Source organism: Phragmites australis, chromosome 10 (assembly GCF_958298935.1).
Source record: "Phragmites australis chromosome 10, lpPhrAust1.1, whole genome shotgun sequence".
Classification (NCBI taxonomy): Eukaryota; Viridiplantae; Streptophyta; class Magnoliopsida; order Poales; family Poaceae; genus Phragmites; species Phragmites australis.
In genome coordinates, this window is record NC_084930.1 from 5,052,121 (window position 1) to 5,075,479 (window position 23,359).

At 42.4% G+C, this 23,359-nt stretch overlaps 1 protein-coding gene across 1 annotated transcript; it reads left to right on the forward strand.

The window, feature by feature from the left end:
- The first annotated feature begins 11,628 nt into the window (after positions 1-11,628).
- LOC133883268 (chlorophyll a-b binding protein 8, chloroplastic-like) lies at positions 11,629-12,982 on the forward strand. The gene is made up of 3 exons (XM_062322542.1): positions 11,629-11,880; positions 11,984-12,045; positions 12,140-12,982. Exons 1-3 carry the CDS (start codon positions 11,752-11,754, stop codon positions 12,753-12,755), a joined length of 807 nt encoding a protein of 268 aa, XP_062178526.1. The 5' UTR covers positions 11,629-11,751; the 3' UTR covers positions 12,756-12,982.
- The last annotated feature ends 10,377 nt before the right edge of the window (positions 12,983-23,359 follow it).

Here is a 23,359-nt window from a genome sequence, read left to right on the forward strand (position 1 = left end):
ATTATGTGTACTTCTAATTTTTATTTTTCAATGCCTAAGTTCAAACAAAAGAGAAACAACATTAAAATCGAGGTATTTTTCTCACCTTAAAGCTTTATATTATGTTTCTTGCAGATGTGTATCTAATTTTAAAAATATATCTTATCAATTTGGTATGTTAATCAAGATGCTTACCTTATCAATAAGGTTGGGTCTACAATTTGTTGTGTCCTACTTGATGGTCATGAGCCTCATTTAGTGAACTCAAAACTCAAATCCAGAATGACCTCCAAGTTCAAGCTAATATGCATAAGTTTTAGGTTTTCTTAAAAGGGTACAATTAAATATATAGGCTAGCCAGTCAATTAATGAAGAATGTTCTATTGATCTGTATATGGAAGTTGAATACCATATAGTATTAAAACCTAACTATGTAAGTAAAATATTAGACCTCAACTTTTGGATCAATTTTGTTTTGTGAAATAAAATCTTGGATAAGATCCCGTCGTTAACAATAATACTTCTTATTGCACGCGTTGAAGTTGGTGGCCGTGACGATCATGACTAATTCCCCGTTGTAACTGACTTTCAGGATCGTAGAGCACACATGATATTATCTTATTAACTTAAAATCTTTGTGTCCTCGTCTAAGATTTATTAAATAAATATTTCTTATTTTTTTTCATGATTTGAAATGTTGTTCTAGTAGTCTTGCAATGATAGGTTGTATTTGTTGCCATAGCTATTTAACTCTCATCTTGCACTGCCACTGTGCCCCGTTTTCTACCATGGCATGGTAGGGAGGTGTGGTTCTCTATTTATAGTGATTAAAGGATTAAATATTGAGTATCCACACTATTCTCTTAGAGAAATATCTAAGTAGTGGAACTTTCTTAATTTATTAAGTAAATTTTGCAAACTACAAGTAGGCTAAAAAAACCATCACAAAATACATATTTAAGAAGTTGTTTGGCAAAACCATAAATTTAGTGTGTTCTTGTATCACAAACTACATATTTAAAATATTCTGTTGCAAACTATAGATATGGCATGCCAATGTATCACAAAATTATAAATTTAGCATAGAAATATATCATAGAACTACATATTTCACCCAGCTAAAATTAAGCTTTGCGATACATTGATACATTTAATCTATAGCTTTGTGGTACATTGCACACAAAATCTGTAGTTTTGTGATACAACTGTAGTTTTTACGAAATTTACTCATTTATTGATCTACCTATTCAAGTGTCTTCCTTACAAAAAATATGTCTTTGAGTGTAGAAAACACTAACTATGTTGTTGCCTTTAAGGCCTCACATGTAGGCGATGAAGCGGTAGAGAGAAAAGGGTCGGGATTTTTTTTTGGGTAAATTTCAAAATCTTACGACTAACTTGATATATGTATCATCGAACTCTTTTAGACAGATATCACTCAACTATAACTTTTTTTGATGTCTTTTGTCATAAAACTACAACTTTCTCGCAGAGCTATAACTATCTTGCTTGAAAAGTTATTCTGCGAGAACAAAAAGTTATAGTTTTACTGCATACAATGCTAAAACAGTAGTAGCTCTGCTATATGTGTCCAAAAGTTGTAGTTTTATTGCAATTAAGTCAAAATAGTTGTATGTTTTCTCAAAGAAATTGCTAAATTCCATTAACCTGACAACTCAGTAAGATACTAGCCACCAAATCCAAAATACAAACTGGTGCATTGTGCAAAAGCAACCTATTTTACTATGTGTTACTGCAAGCATTTCCTCCTTAATTTGGTTGTGTCCTCGCACTTGGGTGGTGGTGGTTGCGGAGCGGGAGTAGTGTAGTAAGTGTGGGGGCGTTGAGTATGTTGTCTTGTCTTGGCCCAGTCTGCAAGTGTCAGATGTGTGGTTCTGCAATGGAACACCTCCCACACGAGGCCCTTGTCCTTGCCCCTACCAAGCCTCTTTCAATGCAGCTTGCAAAATGTTGGACCCATATTTCTAGGTGTGAAATATGTTGGCTTCACTATTTTAGGTGACTTTAAAAAATGTATGATCCGTATTTTTTAGGAGATGTAAAAAATGTCTGATCCACACTTTTTAGGTGATGTAAAAGAATACCTAATCCACATTTCTTTAGGTGATGTAAAAAATATTTGACCAACTTTGTTGGAGTGTTTTAGTATAATGCATGCGCTTGTGTTCTATATTTGGAAATACAATTTGATATGGTAGTTTGGTTCACAAAGTCTTGCCGCCGCTGCAGAGCACATCGCAGACTGAGGGCCACATGGAGAGGCAGAGGCCATGCCACACGTTGATTAGGTCAGTGGCGAAGTCATGGAAGCTGAGGTGCACATACCTAAGCATTGAGGCTAGGGACATACCATCCAACCAACGGAGCATGAGGGCAAGAAACTCCACTGGGATATCACTTAGCATCATGCACTTGCAGCCACCACATGCTGGAGAATGGTCCATAGCCACAATACAATGTTAACAACCATTTCCATTACTCAAGAACATGGGCGGATTTTGGCCCTGGGTAACTAGGGTCATGGCCCCAGTCGTGGCCTAAAAAATCGAGTACAACCCCCCTCATTTTTCCAGGCCCAAGCTGCTATTCTATTGATGGGCCTAGGCTTCACTTAGCGTCTTAATCTCAAATCGATCTGTGTCTCGGCCTGACAGCCTCCATCTTTTGCTCGCTCCATCTCTCTCGGTCCCCAACTCGCTCGCACTACTAAACCCTAGCCAGCCTAATTGAAGCACCATTGTGAGGTGGGCGAGGTCCGGGACAGGGGACACCATGATGGCCGCTGTGCTGTTCAATCTGTGCCAACTAAAAGATCATAATTATCCACAAAGTATAATGAACAAACACAATAGGAGATTTCATAAAGGATGGTTTAAAAGTCATGCTTGGTTGGAATACAATGTTGTTAAGGACGCTTTGCCTTTTGTTTTTATTGTTTCCTCTTTAAACAACCAAGAGCTGAAAACTACGGTATTGAATCCTTCACCACTGTTGAGTTTCATAGATGTAAAGATGGAGCTACATGTCTGAATGATCATGCTACATGCATTGCTCACAATAATGCAAGAAGGCATTACAAGGCTTACAAAAATTAGAGGCAAAGTATGTCACATGTGATAACTAGTGGAACCAAGAAGAAGGATGATGAATATAAATGTTGTATGCTTACTATATTAGGAGTTGTAAGATTTCTTCTATTGCAGAATATGCTTTTTGGACATGACGAGTCTTCTAGCTCAAGCAACAAGGGAATTTTTTTCGAGTTGATAGAATGGTATAAATCCATGGATAAAAATATTATACATCTGCTTCATTACAATCAAATGACTTCACTGGAAATTCAAAAAGACTTGTGCAAAGCTTGTTCATAAAAAACCACTCAAGCCATTATTGTATATATTGGGGATAGACATTTCTCTATTCTTGTTGATGAGGCTCAAGATGCATCTATCAAGTAGCAAATAGTTGTGGTTTTGAGGTTAGTATCTAATGTTTTCTATTTAAAGACTCACCATATTAATTACTAACAATGCTTCTTCCTCCATGCAGGTATGTCAATTTATGGGGTCAAGTGATTAAGAGATTTCGTGGTGTTGAGAATATTGCTGACACATCATCATCTTCGCTTTGGATGTTATATTTGCCTTGTATGATTTGTCTATGTCTAAATTGCATGAGCAATGATATGATGGGGCATCAAACACGAGAGGAGAATTTCATAGGTTGCAAAGACGAATTGTCACGTCCTAAAAATGCTAATTACATATTTATGCATTCATAATCATCATCGCACGTGCTTACATATATTTGTCAATCAAAAACTAGTTGAACATGTTTAAATACCTTAGGGATGGTTTAGAGCACTTTGGAGAAATAAAAGAAAAGGAGGATGATGAGGGGAGACTTAGGAAAATTTCAGCAAAAGAACCCCTCACGGTCTGACCGGAGTCACCTGTGGTCTGACCACCAGGTGCGTTGCTATGGGCTGCCACGTGGATTTCCCACAGTTTGACTGCCCGAGCTTGCAGTTTGACCGCCAACACATATAGGCTCGGGTTAAGTAGATTGATCACTTTCTTTTTCTCTCTCCCTCTCACTTTTCTCTCACTCTCCCTCTCTTCACTCGACCCTAGAGAGAGAAAGAGAGGTCCGTTCGTCGCGTTCGAAGGCCGGAAATTGGAGGTGGGAACTCCCACGAGCTTCTCGGAGGATTTCCCCAAGTTTTCCCCCTCTTTCCCTCGTCAAAAAAGCGGTCCTCAGGTGTTTCCTACTCCGCGAGCTTCACCTCCACTCCGGGAGCCAATTCACAAATCGGAGCCTCCCCGAAGCATTCCAATCTAATAGAAAGCTTTCGTAAGTTGAGGTGAGCTATGACCTACCATTTTCCCATTTTTTTCTGAGCTCGATTTGACCCTCGTGTCGTTTAGGTCTAAGTCCAACCTAGGTTAGAACCAATCCATAGGGTATTTTGAATTTAGCTCGGTGAATGATGTCTAAATCACTTTAGGAACAATCCACTAGTCCCATAGAGCATTTTGGTACCCTTCGTTGTTGAAGGTTTCACCGGAGTCCTCGCCGGTGACCCTGCAAAGGTGCTCCCAGCAAGGTCTGGCGGTCTGACCGCCACTAAGGCCGATCTGACTGCCAGTTGGGACCGGAGAATCCGAGTTGAAAACTTATACAAGAGTTTGACCGCCACTAGGGTTGGTCTGACTGTTGGTGGGCGGTCTGACCGCTACCATGCCTACGGTTAGACCGCTAGAGGCCAAAACTCTACTAACCGCCAGTTAGACCGTCACCTGCGCATCGGTCTAACCGCCACTTGCACATTAGTCTGATCGCCAGCCTTGTCTGAGGTTTCAAACTTCAAAACCCTAATCACTTAGCAGTCCTTTACAAATGTTTTCAAAACACAATGCTCTATTATACTTCAAACATGCATCATTTGCATATTTTTTCCATCGTTTATTTGATTATGCAATACATTTTGATTCGTTTAGAGGGCATTGCGCCGAAGGTCCAAGCGAGTGAAGGTGACGCTAACCTCCCGGAGTTTTGCGAGTGTTGTGTAGGGAGTATCAGGGAAACCCCAGAGCCGCAAAGCAAGCATCTAAGTATATTGCACCCTTTGATTTGAATTGTAGAGTCTAAAATTGATAAACTATGCTTTATGTAAGTCAATGAGTGGATGTCGGACTTATATGGGTAGAACCTATGCGATGCATTATCCTACCTTGGCTATTTGATGATCCATATCCTTGTAGCCTTGATAAAATTGTTGATGTCTAACTTGAAAGTTATTCGAAATATTTAGCAATGTATATGTTCTCGGTAGAAGTTGAGCGATAGTGCAACCATTGTTTGTGATCTTAGGGTTTACTTATTGTTCACGAATATTGATCATGATATTGATTGTGAGATGGGATGTGAGGATGAGACAAGATGTGAGCGGTGTTAGGGGTGTCTTCTACCCAGGAGGAGTTCCTTAGGGTAGTTCGGGAGAGGAGTCTGGATACCATAGACCGGTTTGCATCGGTTAAGCACCGTCCACCTTTACATGTTGCATATGAAAACGATAAGTCGAATACCTTTGTAGTTGTGGTCTTTTGGCGTGCGAGTCGATGGGGTGAGCGAGCGGGCTTATAGGGGTATCCAGTTTGCTCTGGGAGTAGTTCTAGATGACCCCCGCACCTATCGGAGCATGATCAAATGGTTGGAGCTTATTGGAAAAGGTTGACACGAGTACCCCATCGCGTGGTCCTGTGTGGACACACAAGACACATGGTCTCGAGTCATGTAGGTAAAGGAGTACCCTCTGCAGGGTGTAAAAATAATTTGAATTGCCGCGCTCTCAGTCATGAGCATGCTTCTGTCCATTTGCATCGGTCGTAGAGTTACGAATATAAGATTGTGGTATTGATGGTATGTTGGGTAATATTGATGGCTGGCTACTGATGTATTACTACACTTCCATTTACATTTATGTGCAGGTTGGTAGTTACAGGTTTGAAAGGGTGTGTTGCTTATGTTTAGATGCACACACATGTATCTAGGTTGTGAGCGCATATGTTTTAATCAAACTTGTGGCCTTTTTTCTTGGTAATAACCCAATGCATAATCCTTGAAGTTGGGTTATTTATATTTACCATATATGGATCAAGTCTTATGAGTACCTTTGTACTCAGCTGCTCTATAGGTTTTACAGGTGAGGAAGAGACGGTGTTTGGCTACTTCACGCCCATCGAAGCTAGTGGCGGGAATGAGTAGGCAACTACTTGAAGGTCGCGCTTTTGGGGTGAAGTCTAAGGGCATATGACTTCACCTATCTTTTGCTGTCCTTAGTTTTTGTTTCTACTACGTAGTTTCTTTTTTGACTATGAGGTTATCAGTTTTAGTATCCTCCTAGGTCCCTTTTGTTGTAAATTGTTAAACTTGTATATGGTTAGAACTTGTAATGTAATTTAATTACTCACTCTTTATTAAGCTTGGTTATAATTGTTTATGTTGGAAATACATGCTTTTCGCTTTTGAGCACAAAACACGTGTCAGGACCACGGGATGATATTCTAGGTAATCGTTGAAGTCGTTATTATATAAATGATCGATTTGGTGATTACCTAGAATATTATTTGGACGGTTCCCCCCACAGATATTGAATGATAATTCATATGCTTTTTATATACATTGCTTTGCACATTAGTTATAATTAGTGGTTGTTTCAGTTGCCAAGTGTTGTTCTTCCGTCTTTAATTTCTTTTACACATTTATTTTGATTGTGAACACCGTTAATGATTCTTGCAAGACAAGGGATCAATTAGCCCAACAACACCATGAGAATTTTGTTGAAACAAATGGGAAAAAGAACTACATGGCTTCGGGTTTGTTGAAACAAATGGTGTGTTTTGAATTTGTACTTATATTGCATCTTATGATCAGATTATTTGGTATAACTAATGATTTGTCACAATTCTTGCAAAGAAAAGATCATAACATTGTTCAAGCAGTAGGCTTGATTGGAACCATATTGCAGAAAATTAATGAAATATGAGAGAATAGTTGAGAGACTATTTGAGGTAAAGACTTTTTGTCTCCTACATTGCATCATTATACCAAATATAGAAGATACAATAACTGTTAGGGATGGCTCAAGGGGTCGTGGTGGACAGTTGGTAACTTACTATCATCACTTCAAATATGAAATCTTTAATGTGGTGCATGATCAAATTATTGTGGAATTAAACAATTGCTTTACTGAAAGATACTTAATATTGAGATGCATTGCTTGTCTAGATCCAAGAAACTCTTTTGTCAACTATGATAAAATAAATTATTATAATTGGCTAAGATTTATGTTACTGACTTCTCCCAATATGACCTTTTACTCCTTATGGACCAACTTGACATATTCATTGTTGATGTGAGAGATGATCCCAATTACATAAGTTGTCATGATCTTGGTAATCTTGCTATTAAGATGGTTCAAACTAATAGATTGTGATTGTTGCAACTGTCATGGTTGAAAGAGCCTTCTCAACTATGAAAATTATCAAAACTGAATTGAGGAATAAGATGTCGAATGAGTGGTTGACCCATATGATGGTTTGCTATATTAAGCGAGATACTTTTAGAAGTATTAAAGATGAGGATATTTTATACCATTTTCAAGAACTGAAGAGTCGTATAAAAAGGGTATCTCGATTACCTCCAGTTAGTGCTAGTGGTATACTGCATTCTTGATTACTAATTTTTGTTAATTAATTAATTGTAATTTTACATCTTGATTTTTTTTACATATACAACTTATAATTGTAGGTTCAGTTTCACATACTATTGTTGATGAAAACATGAGAGCGTTGGATGAACAAAATACTCATTAATTAGGTAATTAGTTTTGTATCATTGCATGTTTTTATATAGTTTGTTGTACCGTATAAGTATGGAGTTGAAGTACTAGCTAAATTGTATACTTTTTGCTTTATTTTTGTTATATATTGGTACGTGACCCGGTTTGAATGGTTTAGACGCTTAGTTGTTGGCCTAAGTCTTGTCGGACACATAGCTCCGCCACTGCTCAAGCACAACGAAGCACTGGATTGAATAGCAGTATAATGACTGGGTATAAATTGAGAATAGAGGTGGAGGGAAAGAGATTTTTGAACGATCTAGAAGGGGAGGAGGCTGAGAGACCCAGACATAGCTAGAGGAGGAAGAGGAGCTGTGAGGAAGAAGAACAGTAGCAATGTAGGGAAAGGAAGAGCAGGGGCGATAGAGAAGAGTAGCAAGCCAAAAATTCAGAGAAAAAAGTTTGTTGGATATACTAAGACGAACCAATTTGGATGAGCTAACTTCAGATTAAATCATGGCTACGAGACATGCAAAATAATCGAATCGAAAACTTATGAAGAAAAAGAAAAAGCCTAGGGCACTGATGATATATTCGAAAGTACATCTTAATACTAATCAATCAACCATAGATACCATAAAGATGGTTAGGAAAAAGAGGTGATGCTCATGCGAACATCCATGAATTATCCGTCAACTAATATAATGCAACATCGGCAAGCTAAATAGTAGGAGCTCGTACAGTCGATCTAGCCGTAGTAACGCATAAGGCAGTCCTTTTCCATCCGCCGCTTTCCCTTCTCGTAATCCTCCTGCCTGAGGATAGAGAAGTCCGGATCATCGTAGTCAGGCTTGGGTGCTTGGCCATTGGTGGCTCCGGCGGTAGGGTAATCCCGAGCTTTGCCTCCATGACAATGATCCACGCCAAGCGACTCGTCCCATGTGGCGATCATCCACTATGAACACCTGAATTTATGAAGGCAAGCTAGCATTGGCGTTGAGCTGCAAGACGATTGTGGTTAGACCGTTTGAGCAAGCGACGGTGCCTGAGGGCTTGTCTTCGGCAACGAGCCATACGCGCAGTTCGCGGGCAGCATGGGCTTCAACGCTGGCACGTTCACCGGTTCACGAGCACCAGAAAACGATGCAGCACTCACATGGCGGTCGGCCAGCAGCGAGCCTGGCTGTGTCTGGCCGGGTGCGCGCGCAGCCATGGCCCATGGAGACAGTAGATGGCCAGTGGCGAGGGCGCGGGTGGGGTGGGGTGGAGGAGACCCCGCGGGCGCCGACGTGGGCGCGAAAGCACTCCCGACAGCAAGAGCCGCGGACCGAGGCGTGCACGGCGAAGAAGGGCGGGGAAATTTCTCAGCGCGGAGATGCTTTTTCATCCCCATGGCTGGAGACCATTGGCGTCGGCGGTCGGCCCTTTTGACCAATGATTGCCGAGTTTTTTTTATATATTTTTTATTAAAAATTTAAATAAATAGATTCTCCGCAGGAGAATTTGTAAAACTAGGCGCCTGCAGCTCTCTGAGAGGGCGGTTAGAGGTCCTAACAGGCAAGGGGGTTAACCGCCCTCTAAGAGGACGGTTATGACCTTTTTTTCCCCTAAAAATATAATTTTTTTTTTGTGTAATTCAAGAAATAAAAAGGAAGGGCTTTAAGAAAATTAAGAATTTAAATTTAGAGTAGGTTATGTAATAGTCGGAGAATAAAAAATCAATAATTAGCAGTCGCATCATTTTACGTGGATATGGGGTGCGAACGAGGACATATATAGTATTAAACATAGGGTGAAAACATTACAATACACTGTAACCACGACGACACGATGAGGAAATAAAGGTGGCATGTATGGTTCGCACTAAGACCTACTTATTAGTGTGCCGATCCTAATCATAACATGCCTTAGGAAGGGAAAGTATGTCGGGTTACATTAGGTACTCTCTACTGAGTGCATCTAGGATACTTTCCCTTTCGGAGAGCATTGGGACCTACCGCCTTAGCACGGCGGGCTCTCTCCCGCTTCCTTTCCCTCTCAGCCTCCCGAGCCTAAGCCACGGTACGGTCGTGCGCCGCCTTCCTCATGCGCTCTTCTTCCTCCCGCTTGAGGCGAAGTTCCTCTTGCTGTTGCTCGTACTCCTGACGTGCGTACGCTTCCCTTCTCCACCTCATGTTCATGTCGACCCACTGCTTCTGTGAGTCATTTTGCTCATTATCGAGCCACTGAATAAAATCACAGAGCGGTGGAGGGGACTGAACAAATGGAACAAGATGAGCGGTTAGTAAAAGAGGGTGTGAAATCAGAAGAGATGAGAAGGATATCTGTTATCGTACCAGTCGATAACCAGTTGTTGCATGTTGAGGCTTGTCATACTCGTAGTTGGCACACATGACTAGCACGGCTGAGGACAGCTTTCAACTTCAGCTCATGTTGCTGCGGATCCAGTTGGAAAAACCGCATGAGCCATTTGCACACACCCACAATGATCCTCTTATTAGCTTTACTAAGACCCTTCATGACATGACGAAATCCAGACAGATCTACACCGTTAGGACCGTACCTAATTTCACCCTCACCATAATATATCTGAAAAATTAATTTATCTGTCATCCCTAGAAACACCCGTAAACATAACCAATGTTAAGACAATAAACTATATTTCTAATTATCGGATAAAATTATTTCTAAATGCTATCCTAGGTTCGTAAATTATCATATACTACTACCTCCTACGTCCACAGGTACAACCCCAATATAGTAAAAATAATATACTAAAAATAATATTCTACATTGCACTGCTATTGTACAATTTTCTAAATAAATTTGACAATTTTCTAAACCCTAGATCATAAATGTCTAAAACCTATGTCATATACTACTACTGCACTAATTAACAACCATAAATAAGAAAAAAAGACTTACCTGAAATTATTCTTCAAATCCGCGGCTCAAATGCAGCAGGGCTTCACCGACCTCTCTTCCTCCCCTCTCCTCTCCTCTCTTCTCCTCCCTCTTCTCAACTTTTTCTTTTTTTGGATTATAATAAAATTTTGGCCTATTTTTCGACCTTTTTATAGGAGAGGGTGGCCGGGCGGGCAGCGCAGCGCAGCGCAGCGGGCGCGGCGAGCGGGGAGGCCCCTTACCGCCTCCTGAGAGGGCGGTAAGGACCCCTACTCTAAGGGGGCTGTAAGGGAACCGGCTCGGGCAGGCAGGCCGTACCCACCCCCTCAGGGGGCGGTTAGGCCTACCGCCCTCTTAGGCAGCGGTTAGGGTCTCTAACCGTTCTTTCAGAGAGGGCTGCAGCTCTCTGGGCGTCTAGTTTTGCAAATTCTCCTACGGAGAATATATTTATTTAATTTTTTAATAAAAATATAAAAATAAAAAAACTCAATGATTGCCTCCCGCCCACCTGTGCGGTGAAGAAGGGGACAATCTTTGACAGGCCATGGTTATCCCGGAGAGCGGGTCAGGATTCTGTCCGCCCAAACAGAAACCGGATATGCATCGGCCCGTCCACTTGTTCCCAGGCATACAAGCCCATGGGAGAAAAAATCTTGACCAAGTGCTGTTGATTTCGAGTGCTTTCGCTTCGCACGCACAGGCACAAGGACCCGAACGAATCCAGCGGCACAGTTGCCGCCTCGCCGCCTGCCGGCCACAGGTCCTCGCTCGCGCACCTTATCCCATCGTACCCGCCACACGGCGCGCCGCCAGTGGCCCCGCGGATGCGGCCTCATCTCCCGGACGCCACCGCGGGCGCGGTTTAGATTTCCCTGGGCCCCCTCGCGGCGCACCACGGGCACATATTTTTCGCGCCTCTTCTTTGTCCTGTGCTCCTCTCCCCCTCCCAAATTGCAGCGCAGCAACGAGCGCACGTCGGCCGTAGAAGAAAGCGGAAGTGATCGATGGCGGCTCAGGCTCTTCTCTCCGGCAGGCAGCTGCTCGGCCAGCCCGTGCAGTCGGCCGTCTCTAGGTCGTCGTCGGCGAGGAAGGCGCCGTTCGTCGTCAGGGCCAGCTCCAGCCCTCCCGCCAAGGTCTGCACTATGCGCTACTCTGCACCGTGCTCGTCGATCGAGCTCATCATGACAAGCTCACTCTAGAACGAGGTTCTGATTCTATCTTGACCTCCTTTTGCAGCAAGGAGCCGACAGGCAGCTGTGGTTCGCGTCCAAGCAATCCCTCTCCTACCTCGATGGCACGTACGTGTACCTTCGCCGTGCACGCTCGCTCGCAAGCAGCAACGATCTTGCAGTACGTACCTAGATGCTGATCCGTTCTTGGATTTCGTTGCAGGCTGCCCGGCGACTTCGGGTTCGATCCGCTGGGTCTCTCGGACCCGGAGGGCACCGGCGGGTTCATCGAGCCCAAGTGGCTGGCCTACGGCGAGGTGATCAACGGCCGCTTCGCCATGCTGGGCGCGGCGGGCGCCATCGCCCCGGAGGTGTTCGGCAAGCTGGGCCTCATCCCGCCCGAGACGGCGCTGCCGTGGTTTAAGACGGGCGTCATCCCGCCCGCGGGGACCTACAACTACTGGGCCGACCCCTACACGCTCTTCGTCTTCGAGATGGCGCTCATGGGCTTCGCCGAGCACCGCCGGCTCCAGGACTGGTACAACCCTGGCTCAATGGGCAAGCAGTACTTCCTCGGCCTCGAGAAGTACCTCGGCGGCTCCGGCGACCCCTCCTACCCCGGCGGCCCCATCTTCAACCCGCTCGGGTTCGGCAAGAACGAGAAGGAGCTCAATGAGCTCAAGCTCAAGGAGATCAAGAACGGCAGGCTCGCCATGCTCGCCATCCTCGGCTACTTCATCCAGGGGCTCGTCACCGGCGTCGGCCCGTTCCAGAACCTGCTCGACCACCTCGCCGACCCCGTCAACAACAACGTGCTCACCAGCCTCAAGTTCCACTAGGAGATTGATGCCTGGCTCTTGCTTGTTGGTGTTGTGCGAGCGAGACATGTATTCATACGCTGGCTGACGGGAAAGCGTTGCAGTTGCATGCGCACCATGATTCGTGCCCAGCCTGTTTGTAACAATTGTTAGTGATCGATCGTGTTCATACCAGAAATTGTATTGCACATGGTAAATCAATGTACTATCCCCTCTCAACCTTCATAGTGAGCGACATCATTACTTCATCGTATCGAGCCACAGGTCTCGAAAGGAAAAATGGGTATGTTTGATCTAGGAAACAAGGATCTTAAATCCCCGCATTGCAACGAGGGAATTTCACAGAAAACAGTTTTTCCTGTACGAACAGACTGGAATTTGATCGTCCCGTATGGACTCATTTTCTAAAATAAAAAAATTGTGTACTAAAAGCATATTTTGATGAGGAACCTCGTAAAAGAATATTAATTGTGGAGGCGTGCCAGACGGCAAAAACCGATGGAATCATAACGAGAAAGAAAGGCATTGCTGCATGGGTTGGAAGCTACGCGAAGGAATTTTTTTTCTATCGATTTGTCAAAAAGAAATCTTGATTTGAGCAGGAGGGCAGCTGGCCCCGCTTTCGACATTTCAATTTATCGAATTCCAGTGGTCACCGCGGCACCTGGAGTGGTGACACAAGAAGGGACTAGTGGTCAGCTGCCACCTGCTTAAAAAAATCTGGTCTTTACTTGATATTTCAATTTCTGATTGGATTAGAAAGGGGCAGCATCAAACAAGCAAATCAATTTAAGAGTTGCATTTATATACACCATATAAATTGGAGTTCAAGTTATAAATTTGTCTAGTCGATGGAATGCACATTGATTCTACGGGATCGCTAGATATTCAAAAACAATGCAGGTTGATTTTAGCACATATAGCTTGCTAATTCGGACGAAGGATTGAACCTAGCTAGTAAATAAGGAATTAGTAACCTTGTCATGATGTCACCATATAACTCTTATTAATCTTTCACGAGCTTCAAAAATGGATATCTTCGATTAATGCACAATCGGACATAAACTATATTTCTATTAATTTTTTAAATTAAAGGCCTTAGAGGGTTCAAGACATGTGCAATACAATCTTTGTGGAGTGGCTTGGAAGAGAAATTTTTATGAGACAGTCAATAATTTTTATTGCTCATGAACGGAAACAAAAATTCGGTACTAGCTTTCTATTAATACCAAGGCATTGGCCATTCGAAGTAACAACAGTGATCATATTCACTATTTTACAGTGTTCCAAAACAAAATTATGATTCCTAAAGCTAATATTGCTGCAAGGACAACCAGCGGCAGCACGGTGGTAGGCACGCCCATTGTGGCTGCACCCGCCAGGGCTCGAACCCGAGCGTCGCAATTCTGGGAGCTGGCGAGCCTTGGCTCCTTGTGCCTGACAGGCCGCCAGCTTCGATCAATGGCACCGGTGGGCTCCTCTGCTGGCCATCTCGTGTGTGTATATATATAGAAAAATTAGTTTGTACTCTCGAGAGTACATATTCCTTACTATGATATATTATAGAAATAAACTGGATATACTCTTTTATCACTATAGGTATACTTATATACTCATTCTAAGATACTACTATGTAAATTACATGAAAAAATTAAAAAGAAATCTATCAATTTTAATAGATTTTGATAATACCTTCATATTTTTATATAAAATGTAATATATAAAAAAATATGTATAAATCACTAAAAAAGTATACATACCACTTGGATAATCTTATATACTCACATGTTCTATGTACATACTATTTATCACATGAGATACTTCCTATGTTATGAGATACGTATGCGAACATACATACTTCTGAGAGTACAAAATATGCTGTACCTTTAGGAGCTGGCGAGTCTATTTCGCGCCTAGGCACAACAGTGAACTATGTTGCGTCACCCCCAGTTATTACAGCCACTTTTGCACCATCCACCAGTTACAACTAAGAAACTAGTCAGTTACGATAGTACATATAGTTGAGTTTCGATCACATGATAAAAAATATATAATTACGAGATGCATTGTAGTTTACTACTGCACCACCCCTAGTTACGATTAAGAAAAATAGTCAGTTACGACGACACAAATAGTTGAGTTACAATCATATAACAAAAAGTCAGTTACGATAGCAACTATACTGCTTTTGGGATCATAACTGGGGGTATGCGTATGATGCGTGTTTGCCCGATCTTCTGAAGGTAATATGATAAGTTAATTGGTGGAGTTTCAACGTTGATGATCCAAAGGCTCTAAACAGAATAGATCGAGAACTCTCGCAACCACTACACCACTACTACGTGGTTATCAACCGTGCTAAGATGCGATTGACCTCGCTAAGAAAGCTTTTCCTGCAAGTGAATCGAGAACACAAGCAAGAACAGGTAGATGCAATATGAATATTACTAATTACCAATGAAGTGCTTGAGTTGGGGTTCCACAAACCGAACAAGCGATAAAACTGTAATAAACAGAATACTCTAAGCAAAATCCGAACCTAAACTACGACGGCTACTGTGTATATATAGGGGGACATGAAGAGGTCAACCTAGGGTTATGCAGCTGTGGAAATAGGCTTACACAACTTGGACTCCGACCCCGACACAATTACAAGATCCAACTAGGTCTAAACGGTGACACATCACTTTATTTCTTTGACTCTGACTAAACTATAAGGAATATTTGGTCGAACTCATATCCATTGGAAAGAGATCATTGTAAGATTTCTAGAATATTCAAGATTGTCTAAAACGGACTTCGTATGAAAGATTTATACCCATTTTACTGATGTGGTGTCCTGCGACTCGATCACGACTTCGACCATGACTAGAGCTCAGCCTCGAGTTCGAGTAGACTTAGCCTTCAAAGGTTGACGTTCGAGTAAGGTTGTGGTGCTTCTCCCATATTACTAAGCAATAAAATATCATAAGAATTCAGTGGGAATCCATCTAAGAAAGCATCAACAATGAGAAACGAGTTCACCTGGTGGTTTAATTGTTGTGCACGTGCTCCTGTAATTGGACTTTGTATGATTTGATGCTTATTGGATGTATTGATAGTATCCGAAAGAGCCATGAGCTCATCAGCGCAGAGGTGATCCAATTATGATCATATTAAAAAATATATAATTACGATTAGAGAAGGTACTGAGTTACGACACACACACACACATATATATATATATATATATATATATATATATATATATATATATATATATATATATATATATATATATATATATATAGTTATTTACCTTCGAGATTTTGAATATTATTTGGATATCCCTATGAAGATCCACCTTATGTTTTGGGCATTTTAAATGTTCCATGTATATGGTTTCAAAAATGTTGAGACATAGGACATTCTAAATTGTAAACATCCACGCAACCCGTCATGCGTGCTACATTGCCTGATCCAAATTTCCCATCCAACCGTCCGTGAACATCCGAGACATGTTCTTTACCCGGATCACGCATGCCCTTACGTACGTGCCCGTTCCAAGACGAGAATTCGACCCCGTGCAGCAGTGCATGACACTTGAGGAGTCCTTATAGGAGTCTTGAGTCGATCGGACTCGACATGGCTGCGGACGGAGATATAATCTATCGAGACTGCATACAACATGCATGCTAGGGACGTACGTGCCTTGGACGGTCGACATATAGGAGTCCTGTCGTGCTGAACCAGAGGTACGGTGCACCTAGATCTCGAGGCCAAGATCCCGAAGTAGAGCACAAGCCCAGCCCTACCCAGCTAGCTCCCATGGCTGCACCTGCACCTGCACCCAAGGTGGGCACGAAGCGCAAGGCGCGCGCCGGAGCCGGAGGCGGACCGCAGAGATCGAGCAGCAGTGGCGGTATGGTTCATTTCATTCCTCTTCATCATCTCCTAGGTTCCCAGCCGCCGATGGCAGATCGACGATGGGTGGCGGCAAACTAGGTAAAGGTAACGTGATTCGGATCGATGGGCGACAGGTTCTAAGGTGCACGTCAGTCGTCAGGTGGCTCAGCGGATTGATGGGCAGCCGACAGAGTGGCCGGCCAGCCGTGCGACATGAGGAGGGCGAGGAGCGGAGGCGGGCGAGAGGCTATGCGGCGTTAGGAGGTGGCAGGAGGGCGAGGATGCATCGGGCGTACAGGTGGGCGAGTGGCCATGCGGCGTGAGGAGAGGCGGCAGGAGGGCGAGATGACGTCGGGCGGAGGCGGGCGGTCTCCCGTGCGGCGTGAGGAGGCGACATGCGGATGATAGAATCGGGGGCAGAACAGAGGGCCATGGCCGCAGTGCGCTTCATCGGCAACCTCCGTCCCCAATTCCGGCGACCTCCCGATGATTAACAGTAAGCTCTCGTCTTCCTTTGCGCATGCATGTATTAGTTCCAGATGGGAAGCTTAACTGGCTTGTTGGTATTGCCCGACTGTTGGTCAAAGTCCAAATATTGGTACATAATTTAATATGGAACATGAACAGCATTTTATTTTTCTTAAATTTTAGAGAGTTGTTTGGAGTTCATTGTAACGCGTAATAGAGTAATTCAAAACAGCATCAATATGGGACCAGATGAAATAGTGCATAAATCTTGAACCCCGTTTAACTGCAATCGTAGGCATGTTTCTTTTCACTGGGATGACCTGATGAGCTAGTAACATCTTTTTCCTCTGCTGTTGTTAGTAATCCCTTTTAATTTTGACAATTTCCTGTGGTGCAATGATCTTGTTGTCCTTCATTTTTGTTTCAGAAATCAAATGGTTTGCTAACTTTTGTCACCTCCATTTTACAATCTGAGCTCATTCTGTTAGTAATTGTCATTTGATATATGAGACTAATTGTTCAAAGTTGTACAACCTCTCATTGTAAAGTGGAATTTTATGAGAAAAATCATCAAATAGTTTCAGTCTGTTGATGCCATAGATACTGCGTGCGAAGTTCGTAGGTACAATTCATATAGATGAAATAGATGCAACGGTTTATTAATGTGGGTAATGACATCGCTCGTCCATTATATGGAATTACATGGAAGAAATGAATGCAAATGATGATTGTTCTTTGACAAGTACTTGGCTGCAAATCATGTCAAGCTCATTGTTTTCATGTAGATACGCTCAAACCGAACAAGAACCGGTATTAATTTAATCTATAGCTACAACATCTTCTTCATCTTTTTCTTTGCCGTCAGTTTGTAAGGACTTTGGACCTCCTTTGATTTTGTTCAGCTTAGAGTCCACCAACAGACCAGTAATTTAAGTCTAAAATGGTCTATATCCTCATGTGCAGTAGGTATACGAAATAATTGTTAGGCAAAATCTGTTAACATGGGAGCAATATATTTGCTAAAAATTAATTGTATATAAAATACCTGTGCAAAATTGGGAGATAGCCCAGTTCCTCCAGCATTCCATATACTTACTTGAGCATGAATAAACCGCATGATGATCTACATCATTGCAAAATATTTGGTGGAACATTTATTAAGTAACGAGAAGTAATATTATAAGAAGTGGTGATGTTCAGTGTACCCATCTGTCTGTATTGAGCTTTTCACCTTTTCCTTGACTGGACAAGATGTAATATTGAAAACCATAAGTGGGTACATGAAAAACCCAATGCATTATTAAAGATAAGTTGGTAACTTTGACTATTAATTTATCTTACAATATATTATCAATTGCTATGAAACTAATATACTATTAAAGATATGTGAAATATGAATCTATGGATACATCTTTTGTACACTAAATATGCATCTAATTTGACTAATTAGTGATCAAATCAAAAGTTACAAAGTTTAACTTTTTTAATCCTAAAATGGCATGTATTTTGAAACAAAGAGAGAATTAAAATTACTTAATAGGAATCAAGTTAAATCAGCTACGAAGGCTGGCCAACCGCACGCGCGACAATGACCAAACAAGGCCAGCCACACTGAGAATGGTGGACAAGCTATCGGCTGCACCCAGCAGCACCCATGCCTAGATCCAGCCAGGTTCGTGACTACTCGTGGAACGAACATAACAGCACTCACGCCGTTGTCGCTAACAGTCGCACCAGTTTTTTTTTTCTTAGAAAGACTAGTGATTTATATTAAAAATATTGCAAACAAGTACATGAGTACTTGACTTTTACATTGAAGATTCTAGCTAAACAACATATTACCATCAATCCTCAAGGCGATGAACATGCTGAATATCTTGATCTTCATTGCCATTGCCAAAGACCTAATATCTTGCAACGACAACATGATTGCTGATGATCACAGATGCATGCAGTAGACTTTTAATGATCTTCATAAATGGACATGACTTGCACTTTGGTAGCAATGCTGTTCGTCAAAAGAAATTTAGAGGGGATTTATTTACAACCATCTCGACGAGAAATCGATCTTCATCGTAGGTGTATGTCGTTACCGTCATCCGAGTGAGTTGGTATGATAAAAACCTGTCATGGGCAAACAAAATTAATCAAAAAAGTCGTAGGAGAAATAAACTAGAATAACTTGATCTATGAAAGAACACAAAATTAACTAAAGAAGTCTAAAGTTACTCCTGCAAAAAGACGGATCCCCCACTCACTCAACGTTGGTGACAACGCCAAAGAGGAGGTGGGGGGGGGGGGAGGGGGAGGGTGGCCGTTGCTACTCTGTTGGCATTTGCGTTGGCATCGGCTCTCCCCTGATGGTGGCTAGGATTTGGTGGTAGCTTGCACCTCTGTATATATTTCAAAATTTTAGAGATTTGTTGTTTCAATATTTTTACAACATATTGATACAATACTATGAGTTGTTTCAACATTTTTTTTTTAAAAAAAGCACTACCATAGAACTGGTCATCCGCGTCGGTTCATCAGTGCTGGCTAGGCCAGAACCGGTACTGATGAAGTATTAGTTCCAATTCGTATAATCCAACGCTCGATAAATGATTGAGCTGGGACGAACCGGCACTGATACTGAGTATCAGTGCCGGTTCTTGGCACAAACTGGCACTGATACTTCAGTGCTGGCTAGTAATCATGAGCTAGTACTGATACCTTTTATCAGTGCCGGTTCGTGTTAGGACGGGCAGTGAACCTGGGAGCCAAACCCGAATATTAAATTGAATCCATTTTAGTCGTCTCGCGTTCATGTCCATGTCCCATCCCCGGCCAAGTCCGAACCTAGCTACCTAGATCCCATCCCCCCCCCCCCTCTCTCTCTCTCTCTCTCTCTCTCTCTCTCTCTCTCTCTCTCTCTCTCTCTCTCTCGCTCGCTCGCTCATGGCCACCATGCTCTAGCTCAACCAGCGGCTCCTCCGGTGAGATCCCTCTTCGATCCAACGCCCCTTCTACCAAATCAACAGCTCCTGCGACGGGGCTACCTCCTCAGTCCAGCTTCACCTACTATGAGCTCCCTATCTAATCTGGCTCCCCCTCTACCTTATTGTCCTCGCAAGCACCAATCGCCATGGGTAATCACTGGCTACTGCGTCGGATTTGTCAACCTAATTATTGGTTTCTTCAGCTTCATATCCGGATTTGATCGAGTGGGTTTTTGCTGACTTTTTTTGCTCAATTTTTTTGGCTGAATTTTTGGATGTAGGCAAGATTAAGATTGGAATCAATGGTAAGGCAAGATTAAGATCGGAATCAGTGGTAAGTTCCTGCCCAAGCTTCTGTTTCGTGGTTTTTTTGGTGTGGTTCGGTTGGATTTGGGGTGATTTGAGTTGGTATCTATGTGTGGTTTGGCTAATGTTTTGGAAGGATCAGGAGGCTCGTGGCCAGGGTCACCCTCCAGAGTGAGGATGTCAAACTCATCGCTGTCAACGACCCCTTCATCACCATCGACTACATGATATGCTCCTCGATCTGTGGTTGTGTTCGTTGTGTCATCAACTTCAGAGCCATTTATCTTATGATCATGTGTGGACTCAGTCCATGAAAGCATCTATCTTATGATCTATTTACCGTGGGCTCAGTCCATGAACTAGCATGAATTTTTAGTATAAATAGTAGACCAGAAGGCCACTTCTTGAACAAAACTAAATATCTGAAGCTCTTCTACTTCTACTAAAATGGTCTCTGATCCTTTCCGAAGAAAATATATGCTGCCTGCTACACCTGCTAGGGTCGAAGTTCTGATGTGTTGGTGTGGAGATCTTTTTGGCTGAAAAAATCCAATGACTTCTCAGACACCTCCAACAAGAGGTTCTTCATGTGTTTGGACTACGAGTACAACCCACCGAATGACAATATCCATGGTGGCTACCGCCAGGTATACATTTGTGGTCAAACTATATCAAAATTATCTGTTATTTACCATTGATCATTTTGTTCTCCATTGATAGTCTCTACTACACTTTGTGACTTCGTACAGTTGCTAGATACTGAGCATAGTCTAGCATATGTGTTTCTCCTACACGAGGAGCACCAGGCAGCATGCAGACGATTCCATCAAATGGAAGCGGGCAAGAGGAGAGAGGCTGAGCGCAAACGCATGTAGGAGAAGCAGCGGAGGCTAAGAGAGGAGCACACCCACTGGAAGTATGAGACGAAGAGGGAGATGAAGCGCTTAAGGGCACATCAAGCGTGTGAAGTATGATCAGATGCTGCGAGGAAGAAAAAGCAACCCCAATGTATTCAGTAGAGTAGTGGTAGTAATCAACTTGTTTACATTCCCTTAAGCATGCTAGGTTAGTATGAAAGTGTATCATACATGGCTAGGTTAGTATGAAAGTGTATGTACATGCAATTGTGTTTGTTATTTGCGTGAATAAAAATAATGCCGAATTCAACTATTCTTGTCGGATGGTTCCACTACAATTTTTCATTAATATATATATATATATATATATATTAAAAATGATGCATCACCCTTGAATTTAACAAACACAATTGCATGTACACCGATTGCCGACAGACCTGGTCGGCCAACAGGCCCGTCCACACGATCCAGGGGATCTAGAGGTATACAGTGTGCCGACAGGTCCTCTCAGCACAACACGTGTGTGACAGGGCCCCAACCCACTGGTCATCTGGGATGTCGGTACTCTGGAGTGCCGACAGTCACTAGATCTGTAATTCTTTGAAAATGAATAATATTTTAACAATTTTCCATTGAAAATATTATTTTTAAAAAATTCGTGAATGTTCACGAAGGACGACCAGTTTGCGGCCATGTTTCGGAGCCATGCTGAGTTCATGGAGGGCTACGAGCAGAACATGGAGATGGCTGATCAGTTGCTCAAGGACTGCCACAACTTTTGTGCCGGTCTCTGGCGAGGAGCTCAGGAGCCATACATCGATTCGCAAGAATCGACTAGTAAGCTGGGTGGGCTGGAGATTGTTTACACGGCTGGCCCTTTGTCCAAGGACAGGTGACGGCGGTATCGGCTTGTCCGTAATCTGGCCTAAAAATTGCCAAGCGCCACATGGCCAGCGACGGCTGCACCCGTCGTGATCAGGTTTAGGAAGGGAATGCATGAATAAATCATATTGATGAGCCCATGACTTCTTCAGATACGATCAATACTATTAATATTTCTCAAATCATATAAGGTCCAATTACAAGAGCACGTGCACAATAATTAAACCACCAGGTGAACTCGTTTCTTGCTGTTCATACTTTCTTGGATGATGGATTGCTACTAAATCTTTGTGATGTTTTATTATTTAGAAATATGAGGAAAGCACCACAATCTTATCTGGACATCATCCCTCAAAAGACAAGTCTACTCAGACACGAATCTAAGCTCTAGTTGTGATCGTAGTCGTGGTCGTGGTCAAAGTCATGGTCGTGGTCGAGTCCCATGACAATGTCAATAAAACGTGCATAACTCTCGCATACGGAGTCCAATTAAGACGTTCTTAGATTCGTTGGAAAGTTATTGACGAGATATTTTTAATGGATCTGATCTCACCCTTAGATTCTTTATAGATTAGTCAGAGTCGAAGGAATAATATGTTGCGTCATTGTTTTAGATCATGTTGGATCTTGTAATTGTGTCGAGGTCGGAGTACAGGTTGTGCATGCCTTTTTCCACAGCTGCACAACCCTAGGTCTATCTCGTCGCATTCTCCTTATATATACACAGTAGCCGTCATAGATTAGGTTTGGATTTAGCTCAGATTATTCTGTTCTAGACAGTTTTATCGTTTATCGGTTTGTTGAACTCCAACTTGAGTACTTCATTGGTAATTAGCAATACTCAGATTGTATCTAACTGTTCTTACTTGTGTTCTTAATTCGCTTGCAAGAAAAATCTTCTTAGCGATGTCAACCGCGTCTTGGCACGGTTGATAACCACGGAGTAGTGGTTGCAAGGGTTTTTGATCTGTTCTAGTCGGACCTTTGGATCATCAACATCAAAACTACACTAATTGACTTATCATATTACCTTAGAAAGATCGAGCAAACGCGCATTATAAATGATACACTATAGTGAAAAAAAACTCATTAATTTTAGAGAGTGATCTTTGTAAAAGGATTTTTCGTAATGTTCTAACTTTTAGAAAGATTATCAAAGCTAGAATTCTAATTCGCTCACTATCGAAAAGGATTAAGATTGTCTTAAGCATATATTTTTTTGCAAGATTGTGGAGCAAATTAGACTCCT